At 45.7% G+C, this 10,663-nt stretch overlaps 2 protein-coding genes across 2 annotated transcripts; one reads left to right on the forward strand and one right to left on the reverse strand.

Moving 5' to 3' along the window:
* Positions 1-2,940: 2,940 nt before the first annotated feature.
* Positions 2,941-3,900, reverse strand: LOC311191069 (olfactory receptor 5AP2-like; the record flags this gene model as incomplete). The annotated part of the gene is made up of 1 exon (XM_084263165.1): positions 2,941-3,900. One exon carries the CDS (start codon positions 3,898-3,900, stop codon positions 2,941-2,943), a length of 960 nt encoding a protein of 319 aa, XP_084119291.1.
* Positions 3,901-7,455: 3,555 nt separating this feature from the next.
* On the forward strand, positions 7,456-8,382 carry LOC311191071 (olfactory receptor 5AP2-like; the record flags this gene model as incomplete). Its single annotated transcript, XM_084263168.1, has 1 exon — positions 7,456-8,382. One exon carries the CDS (start codon positions 7,456-7,458, stop codon positions 8,380-8,382), a length of 927 nt encoding a protein of 308 aa, XP_084119294.1.
* Between the last annotated feature and the right edge of the window lie 2,281 nt (positions 8,383-10,663).

Genomic DNA, 10,663 nt, shown 5'->3' on the forward strand with positions numbered 1-10,663 from the left:
GAATGATTCTTTACAATAAATTGACTCTTGCTTGCATCAAGCTGTGTCCCGTCTCTCTCCATCATGGCAATTTTTTCTGTGTTTTACTCACTGGTGGTGCCCATGCTGAACCCCCTGATCTACAGCCTCAGGAACAGGGAGGTGAAGAACATCCTGAGGGATGTTCTGCTGGCTTTGTAAGATAGATTTGCTTGATGCCAAGGGTCTTTGTTTCCCTACCCTATTACTTAGGCCTCCAGATTTAGTTTGGAAGCACTTCTGAGTCCTGCTTTCCTTCTACTACGGGCTTGTGCCAGTCACCAGATACCATAGACAGTTTGAGTCATCGTCTGTATTTTCTTGCGGGCAGCTATTTCTTCCTCCCTCTTGGTCTTTTCATACACACACTGGAAATTAGCTCCAAGACCCTTGATAGCCCTGTCAAAATGCTCTTCCACAGCCATCTGTATCTCCCAGTTTACAGCTTAAAACCTGCCTTGTGACCTCTTTTTATTTTCAGGATCTCACTCCCTTATCACTAAAGGGCAATGAATTGTTCCTGTACAACTCCAGGAAATTTCATTAAAATAATGAATGAAATACCTTCATTCTAACAGGAAAAAAATCAACATTCTTCTCACCTGTGTTAGGCATCGCTGTGAAGTATGTGTCCTCTCTTATCTAGAGGATAAATCTTGATGAGGTATCTCAAGCTAAAGAATTGGTAACTAATTTTTAGATTGATAAGGGTAGGTTGTATGAATACAGTCTTAAATGCTCAGACCAATATGGGACAGGTTCTGAAGGATCTACAGAGCACCCTGTTTGCTCCTTCTAATACGTCTGGGCTGATTTAACTGCACCTGAAGGGGTACGGTGCCAGCTCTTCCTGCCCAAAAGGTTGCTTGGGGTTTTTTTTGAGGTGCCAGAACCACTTGCCGACAGCATCTCTATTACGTTTCTAAAGCGGGAATTTTGTGTGTGCAGCCATGGGTTTCTTTCTAAGTTTGGTGGATCCCTTCTCTGCAAAGATCGAAGCAAAATGATGCAATGATGATGCTCTCAGTAGAAAAAGTATTCCCAGGGAAACCAACCCAGTTTCTTCTATTGCAGGAGTTTATAATTCTGCCTTCCCTGCACTTTAGACCAAAGTTCCTCTGGGAAGTTCACTGAGTTGGATCCACCACACACAAGGCGACGGCAATCCAGACCTCTTTTAGGGACCTAACACCGAGTCTGGAGAAATAGTTGAGCATTTTAGTTCTCTCTGCTTTGGAAAGACTGTTAAGAGGAAAGAAGGATGCCCAGAGTAGGGTAATTCATCAAGCAGCAGCGAGTGCCACGTATTACGTTTCTCATGGCTGCCTTTCTTGAGAGAGGTTGGAGCCGATGATCTTTTGCGGTCCAACCCAGGATTTTTATGGTTTTATATTTCTATATGTGTACCATAAGCAAAAGTGTCCAACAAAGTAGAAGGAAGAAAAACCAGATACGCTGAAGGTCTTAAAAGACAGAAAATATCCGATAGCAACCCTCTCTGACTTGCCAGACTTTTTAGCTTCTAATCATGTTGATTTGGGCTCCATCATTCAGCTGCAAGTGGAAGGCACTTGCTCCCTGACCGACGGCAACGTCTCCTCTCCCACTGCCAGAGTACCCAAATACTTCACCACCAAAATACAACCTAATTTCCATGCTAGACAAGGGAAAGAGATTTTCCTGCTGCAGCATATCTCCGGAGAGGAGCACAGGTGGTGTCTGAGTGGCAAGGGGCAACCAAAATCAAGCATGTGAGAAGGAGGAAGGCTCTCTGCTGAACTTATTCTGACAACCTGGATTTTGCTGCGTTTTGCAAGGAAGTTGCAGAATTGCACCCAATCACAAACGCTCGTGAGCGTGCGCTCAAGAAACAGCAGATGCCCCATGGAATTAATTAGGATGAGCAGAAATTAGGGTGCTTTTTCTTGCACCCATCTGCCAGGTAAAGATGATGGATTCCTGGTTCCCTGGTGCTGTGGTCATCCCTGTACCATGCTTTATGTCCCCCGCTCCTTTCTGAGCCATAATTTGCAGAATTGCTGGTTTAGGGCTTTTTGCAGACCCAGACAGCTAGCATCTACCCACAGTTTATATGTTTGGGACCGTCTTTCAATTACGGGGACTAGACACGTAGCTAATTTTTAAAAGAAAGTTTGGTTTTCGTGGTGTGATTTGGTCCAAGAGGAACGCAAAGCACCACTTGAAATGAATGTCAGTCCCCCCCTTGCTGCTATCACTGTGCAGAAATTGTCCTTACAGCGGGCAGCTTCAACACAGTTCATCGTCCTGTATTTTTACTTACACTGCCTACACTGTCAGTGAAGATGTATGCCCCAATGTGTAGCCTGGGAGAGGAATTCCCCTTGGTATTTAAAGGTGTAGCTCCAGATCCAGCTTTTCCATAGTTCAAGTCAGGAACAAACACGCTGTATCTTTTCAAGACTTTTATCTTACTTTTTGTTCCCCCAGAAAGTAAATTTTAAAATGCACTTACTCTTCCAAAGTGTTTCCTCCCAGCCCAGCAGTGTAACTTTGAGAAATAACTCCCAGGTTCACAGTGAGGAATTTTATTGGAGTTTGGGGGTATGGTCAGTATCTTGCCAGAAAAATACATATTTATCAGTGAAAAAAGTTATAAGCCAATAAAGCTATGATTTGTCCTTTCTGTGAGAAAGAGTTCTGGAATAATTCAGGGTAATTTCTTCCCACCAGCTGGTGGCTGCAGAGGGAACTAAAGTTTGAGGCTCCCACTTCAGGTTTCCTTCCAAGCAGGAAGTGATCACGGGGTCTGTTTCTCAGGGCTAAATACTGCAATTTGATGTTGTGCCGAAAATGTGGAAGAACCTATGTGCAATTGTGAGGGTTAGGGCAAAAGCCAACTGCTTTGTTGCATCACAGGCTTCCTCACAGAAGAAAACCTGCTCATTTCCTGGCTGATACAGCTCTTTGATGTTGACAGCAGTTTAACATCCTTCTCCTGCACTTCACCAGAGCATCCTTCACCTCCTTGTTCCTCAGGCTGTAGATGAATGGGTTGAGCATGGGGGTGACCACGGTGTAGAAGATGGAGGCTACCTTATCCAGGCTGCTGTGGCTAGATGCAGGTTGTAGGTACATGAAGAATATGGTCCCGTAGAATAGGGAAACGGCTGTGAAGTGGGAGGCGCAGGTGTTGAAGGCTCGTGACCTGCTCCATGCTGAGGGCATCCTCAGGACCGTGCGGAGGATACAGGTGTAGGAGAGCAAAATGGCCATGCTCGTGCCCACCGCGTTTATGGCGACAAAGGCAATGATGACCATCTCGTTGCTGCGGGTGTCGGAGCAGGCGAGCCTTAGCACGGGATTGACGTCGCAAAAGAAGTGGTCGATTTGGTTGGGTCCGCAGAAGGAGCCCCCAAATGTGCAGGCTGTGTAGACGACGGCACTGAGAAAGGCGATGAGGTAGGATGATGCCACCAGCTGCCGGCAGATGTGACTGGAGATAACGGTCACGTGAAGCAAGGGGTTGCAGATAGCAACATGCCGGTCATAGGCCATCACAGCCAGGAGGTGACACTCGACAGTTGCAAAGAAAGCAAAGCCATGGAACTGCGTCACGCAGCCAGCTAAAGAAATGGTGGTGTTTTCTGATAACAGGTCTGCTAGCATTTTGGGGGAGATGACTGTGGAATAGCAGACATCAGCAAAGGAAAAGTGGGTGAGGAAGAAGTACATGGGGGTGTGGAGGCTGGGAACCACCCAAACCAAGACCATAATCCCAATGTTCCCTACCAAAGTCACAATGTAAATCAATAGAAACAACCCGAAAAGAGGAGCCTGCACATGTGGGCTGTCGGAAATTCCCAGGAGGATGAATTTAATCTGCGTGTGATTTCCTCCCATGACCAGACGTTATCTGCTGAGGCAAAAGGAAGAAAAAGTATCAACATTAGAAAAAAACACAGTTTCAGTTTTGGACCCTATTTCACTCCAACCAATCACCAGGGTAACTGCCATGTCTTGGTATATTTTACTATATTTTCTAAACCCAAATTGCACGTGGGTTTTTTTTTTCCTCAGTACCAGTTGAGGTACTGAGGAACCAGCAGGGAGTGAGTTGAAGCAATACAAATGGCAAATTTGTATTTCTGTGCTTTTACACTTAAAGGGCTTTAGTCCAGCACACCAGTATTCAGATTTAAGAAAAGAATGAGATCTTTATTCCCTTCCACTTTGAAATTTATTTCAGGAGACACCTCAGAGGAACCTCGTAAACTTGGAGAAAGTGACAGTCCCTCTGACATCACAGATGACACAACATGAATGACCTCCAGATGCTTCTCTTCTTTGGCTTTTCACTATTATTCCAGTCTTCAAATTTATCAAGTTATTATATATCAGTTACAGTGGATAAGATTTACATCTATTTGTAAACTTGTGATTTACACCTTTATGAGCTCCAGCATACTGAAGCATCTTGCAACCATGCGCATTAAGATGCTTACCTGAAAACTAAGTTGATTTGAAAATCTGCTGATTCCCAAGGCTGAATCTGACTCTATTCTGCTGACAACTTGAAATGCTGCGCTTCCTCATAACAAAACGAGAGTCACCCTTATTTAACACTAACGTAAATCAGTGCATCTTGCTTTAGCTGGCATAGTAAAAGAAAAAGAATTTGCATAAAGCATTAATCCCTGCTATTACAAAGAAAACCTGCTTTGATAAGGCTGTTTTCCAACAGAGCCCAGAAAAAGAGGACACGAAGAAGAAACCCTACTGTCGAAACGCAGGCAAGGCTCTGCTTTGTCTCAGTGCTACAGGTCCTCCTGTGCCTCCGCTACTGCCCAGTGATGGGAGCCAAGGATCTACCCCAAATGCAGCAGAGAACATCTGCATGTCCACATCACCTCTGCTGACTGCCAGATGTGAAGAGAGATGTCCTCCTTCCCAAACTTCAGTAGCTGAACTGCTGGGTGAAGAGGCTGTAAATATGGTCCCTTGGGTTCTCCGGGGAGAAGGCCCCCAGGGCTCTTCGGCAGGGTTCACCAGAGGAAAAGAGAAGAGAGAAGTGAAGAGGAAGAGAAGAGAAAAGGAAGAAGAGGGAGAAGAAAAGGAAGAATAAGAAGAGGAAGAAGAAGAGACAGAAGAAGAGGAGAAGGAAAGAAGAGAAGGGCAGAGAAGAGACGAGAAAAAGGATGAAATGGAGTTCTGAAAACCATTGTGTGTATCTGAGAGACATTATGTGGATGAGCAGTCACTAAGCACAGATACACAATGGCAGTAATGGCCAGCTTGCGTGATGCTTCTCCAGAGACTTGTGCCCATGCAGAGGTTTCAGGCTGACCTTAGTGAAAAATTGAATATGGGTTTAGAGCAATTTCAGAACATTCAGAGGTTTCCAGCAAGGGTGGGATTGTCCTCACTTGGACAGCAAGGGCCTAGAAATCCACACCTGGGCTGGTGACTCTTGGCTTCTCCTACATTCAGTGGAGAAACATTCAGAGAGAGATTAATCTCTCCCAGAGTGAACCAATAGGCCTTAATGGCCCTGACCAGCCTCAGCTGTGGCCTCCATCCTCCCCCTCTGCCCATTTGCCCATGAGGTCTATTTAAGCTCAGCCCAAGGCCCTTATTCCCCTCCTGGGTTATGCTAGAGAAGTGCTGCTTTCCAGTACAGCAACAGCTATGCACACCTATGGACTCTTTTGATCTGTAGCGTTGCTTGTGCATGGACATAACCTAGCAACTGCTGGGCCCAAGCCTAAGCAGGGAATTGACTTGGCTTAACCTCAGACGTGCTTCATCATCACCATCTGGCCTGAAGGTCTGGAGTGTTGGCTGAATTTAGCCCAGGACTCTGGGTCTACCCTACTCACCTTGCTTGGGTACTGTTGGATGGTCTCTTTGAAGAGCCTTCCTACCCTCAAGCAGATCAAGACTTCCTCCCAGCATAGTGTCATCTGCAAATATACTGAGAGAACATTCAATGCCTTCATCGAGGCCATTGATAAAGATGTTGAACAAGACTGGACCCAGGACTGAGCCCTGGTGGACGCCACTCGTGATAGGCCTCCAGCTGGATTTTGCTTCATTTACCACCACCCTTTGGATGATCCAGTTTCTCAATCAGAGTGCTGGGAGAAACAGTGTTGATGTAGACCACATCCATGGCCTTCCCCTCATCCATTAAGTGGGCCACCTTGTCATGGAAGGTTAGTTTGACAGGATCTACCTTTTGTAAACCCATGTTGACTAGGCATGGTGCCCTGGTCATCAAGCACATGGAGCACGATAGCACCCAAGATTTCTCTCTCCATTTCAAGAGCTTAAGGAGGATGAACCCTGTGGTACTCCCCGGACCCCAGGCAGAGAACAAGCCAACATCAGTGCTTGCTCCTCAAGTGGTCTCTCCCCATCCGGATTGTGTCCCTCCATGAGTATTATGATAGTATACTCAGCGGGGGACACAGAGTTGCTAGTGTAATGCTATTTTCAAGTCTTGTTCTCTGGTCCTCAGTACCACCTCCATTTCCTCATTTGGTATTAGCGTTATGGCCTTCAGTAGGTTGGTAACTTTTTGTTTTGGGAATGGGTAGACTTTTCTTTATGACTTTCAAGGTTGAGGAAAGACAGGGCAATCTTTCTGGCTTGAGTGTTTGTATAGTTGCAAGACACTGAGATGTTGTCTCTAGGAGATGCCGTTTCTTAATAATCTCACAGCAGTTTCTGATCTTGGCCTATTCTGTCTCCCAGAAGACAACTTATCTCAAGGGATAAGGCAGTAATAGCTCCAGACCTCTAACTCTTAAAATCACTAAGGGAATTTTTCAATTATATAAGAAAGAAAAAAGAGAGGGAGGAGGGAAACCCAGAGATGATTGTCATGGGGTGATGTGCCAATGAGGCTGTTGGCAGTTTATCCCAACCACCTAAGCTGGAAAGCTATAAATAGTGAAGACGAGAGCCTCTTGGAGCCGTGGCTGTACATGAGCATCCAACATCATGTAGAATTAAAGAAACGGGAGAAAAGGAGACTGGGAATAAATGTGCTTCCCAGAAGCTCTGATGGCTAACGTGAGCTGGGAGGTAGAGCAAGTTGTTTTCCTTAAGTCAGTGCTGATTCTAGGCAATGCAGTCACGCAGGCAGGTAAGAGAGATCTGATTAGAGGCCATGCCAAAGATTTGTGATGGTCATTGTCTCAGGAACAAAAATTGCCTTTTCTCCTTGACAACATATCCTTGGCTCCTGGTAAGAGTTACACTGGGACACGTATCATGGAAGCACTGGGTTGGAAATCTTTCCTGTGTCTGATGTGTTTACCCTCTCCCGAAGTACAAACCTTTTTGAGGACACGTTAATTACATTGTTGTGTTGGTGATGAGCACAAGCACTATCAAGAGATGGATGTTGTCTAAATGATGTTGTGGACACTGATGGCTTGGGAAAACTGGACCATGGTGACAGAGTTTGTATTCAAGGGGTTCACAGATCGCCACGACCTCCAAGTTATGCTCTTTGTGATTTTCCTGCTCATCTATGTCCTCACCATGATGGGAAACCTTGGCATCATCTCTGCAGTCTGGCTTGATTCCCAACTTCAAACCGCCATGTACTTCTTCCTCAGCAACTTGTCCTTCTTGGATCTGTGCTACTCCTCAGTCGTGACACCCAAAATGCTCCTGACCCTCTCTTCAGAAAAGAAGACCATTTCTTTTGCTGGCTGTCTCACACAGCTGTATTTCTACGCTGCTTTTGTAACTGTGGAGTGCTACCTCCTGGCCGTGATGGCATACGATCGCTACGTTGCCATCTGCAACCCACTGCACTACCCTGTTGTCATGTCCCAGAAGGTCTGTGTTTCCCTCTTGGCTGGATGCTACATGATTGGGTTCTTTGATTCACTGGTGCTCACAGGGTTTGCCCTGAGGGTGTCCTTCTGTGGCCCCAACATCATTGACCACTTCTTCTGTGATGGGCCACCTCTGTCAAAACTGGCCTGCTCTGATACTCACTCCAATGAAGTGTTGGTACTTGCTCTTGGGGGCTTCAACGGGGTTGCCACCGCATCAGTCATCCTCATCTCCTACGGCTGCATCCTATTCACCATCCTCAAGATGGGCTCTGCGCTGGGCAAGCGTAAAGCTTTTGGTACCTGTACATCCCACCTGATGGTTGTCACCATCTTCTATGGGACCCTTCTCTTCATGTACCTGCGGCCTATATCCAGCTACTTCCTAGGCAGAGACAAAATAGTTTCTGTCTTTTATGCAGTGGTGTCTCCCCTGCTGAACCCCTTCATCTACACCCTGAGGAACCAAGAGGTGAAGAGTACCCTGAAGAGAGCAGTGCGGAGAATCATTATTTCCATGCCAAAGTGGTAAATGCTTTGACATTTCGGCAGTGATTGGAATGTGGTCTCTCTCTTTTGGGTCCTTTTTGAGATTGAAGAGAAGCTCTGATAAGTTTTCTGTATGTTATTGTCCACTGTGTAGCCTCTCTCTATCTCTGTGGGATTAATTTTTTATGCATTTGCCTCTAGATAGTGTATTGTGTAATGGGAGAAATAAGTACTGATTGAAGGACCACCAAGCTGATTGTGAGGAAACACGCTGAAATGTCCAGACTGTTTCTGAGTACTGAGGACTTGGGCCATTTTCTTCTCAGCTGTCTTTGGCCAGAACCTATTCATAGTCATCTTGTCTGGCAGTTTGGACACTTTTTACCAGTGTAGTGGACTATATCCCTACCAAGCGCTAGAGCTCTTCCAGCCACGACAAAGCACCTATAGATTTCAGGAGAAGTTCTTAAACTGATAAAAGCTTCTCTGAATCCTCTTCTTCCACAATGACCCATCAAAACATGTTCAAAGGTATTATAAAGATTTTTCTGCTGCACTTTAGTCCTTTCAAAAGCATTTTATCATGAATAAATACTTCAAGTGGTGGTTTTAATGCAGAGCATTAAGTATTGGACAGGGACAGTTCCTAAATATAGTGTTAAGTGGAATTTTTCTGTATATATGTTGATGATGTACAGTCATGTCAGGGTGCATTAGTTGCAATAAGCTTTATATTTCTTCTATTTTTCTGTAATTTTCTCAAAACATGTAGCTTTATTTATCCGAATGACTGGCCGAATTTAAAATTTAGTAGGTAAACATTAAATGTGACCATAGACTCCTTCCCCAGCAGGAACAAAATGCCATGATTCTTGTTAAAATAAACATGGGAAACTTGGGGTGAACTGTGCTGCATAAAGACAAACCACTGCATTTGAGAGATGTCACTCTGTATTTAACTTCAAGACACCTGAATTTACGGTTGCTGCAACCCACCAAGACCCTATGTCATTTCCACACATCTGATTTCAGATTAAAAGGACCAAAAATTTGAAAATTACATATATTTTTCACACCTTTTCATTCCTATCTCAGTTATAAGAGGAAAGAGATTGGTTTGGAAATATCTGGATTGCCCATTTTCATTCCCTTTTTCAGGAGAGAGAGCATGTGTTGAGTTGTACCTGTAGGATGGCTAACAGAGTGGGAGAAACCTGGAGGTCAGGGCCTGGAGCATCTCCCCTATGAGGAAAAGCTGAAAGAACTGGGGCGGTTCAGCCTTGAGAAAAGAAGACTAAAAGGGAATCTCTGTGTCCAGCTTTGGAGACCTCAACACAAGAAGGACATGGACCTGTTGGACCATGTCCAGAAGAGGGCCACAAAAACGATCAAAGTGCTGGAGCACCTCTCCTATGAAGACAGGCTGAGAGGGTTGTGCTTGTTCAGCTTGGAGAAGACAAGGCTCTGGGGGGGGCCTTATAGCGGCCTTCCAGTACCTGAAAGGTGCCTATAAGGAAGCAGGGCAAGAACTGTTCAGGAGGGCATGTAGCAGTAGGATGAGGGGTAATGGTTTTAAACTTGAAAAGGGGAGATTTAGGGTGGATATTAGGGAAAAAATCTTCAATATGAGGGTGGTAGGTTACTGGAACAGGTTGCCCAGAGAGGTAGTGGAGGCCCCATCCCTGGAGATATTCAAGGTCAGGCTTGATGGGTCTCTGAGAGACCTGATCTATTGAAGATGTCCCTGCTTACTGCCAGGGGGGTTGGACTAGATGACCTTTAAAGGTCCCTTCCAACCTAACACATTCTATGATCTGACCCTACCCTGGCACAGCTTTATGCCATTTCCCCTTGTCCTATCACCTGACACCTGGCTGAAGAGACCATTGTGCATCTCTCTACAACTTCCTGTCAGGTCAGTGTAGGCGGTGATATGGTCTCCCCTCAGCCACCTCTTCTCCAGCCTGAACACTCCCAGCTCCCTCAGCCATTCCTTGCATGATTTGCCCTCCAGCCCCTTCCCCAGCCTGGTTGCCCTTTCCTGGACTTATTCAAGGACCTGAGTATGCATCTTAAATTGAGGGCCCCAGCACTGGACACAATACTCGAGGTGTGGCCTCACCAGTGCTGAGTACAGGGGTACAATCTCCTCCCCAGACCTACTGGCCACACTATTTTTGATACAAGCCAGGATGCCATTGGCTATCTTGGCCACACGAGCACACTGCTGACTCATCTTCTGTTTGCAGTCAGCCAACACCCCCAAGATCGTTCTCCGCATGACAGCTCTCCAGCCAGTCTCCCCCAGCCTGTAGTGCTGCATG

This window comes from Gallinula chloropus (genome assembly GCF_964237585.1).
Source record: "Gallinula chloropus genome assembly, chromosome: 4".
Taxonomy (NCBI): domain Eukaryota; kingdom Metazoa; phylum Chordata; class Aves; order Gruiformes; family Rallidae; genus Gallinula; species Gallinula chloropus.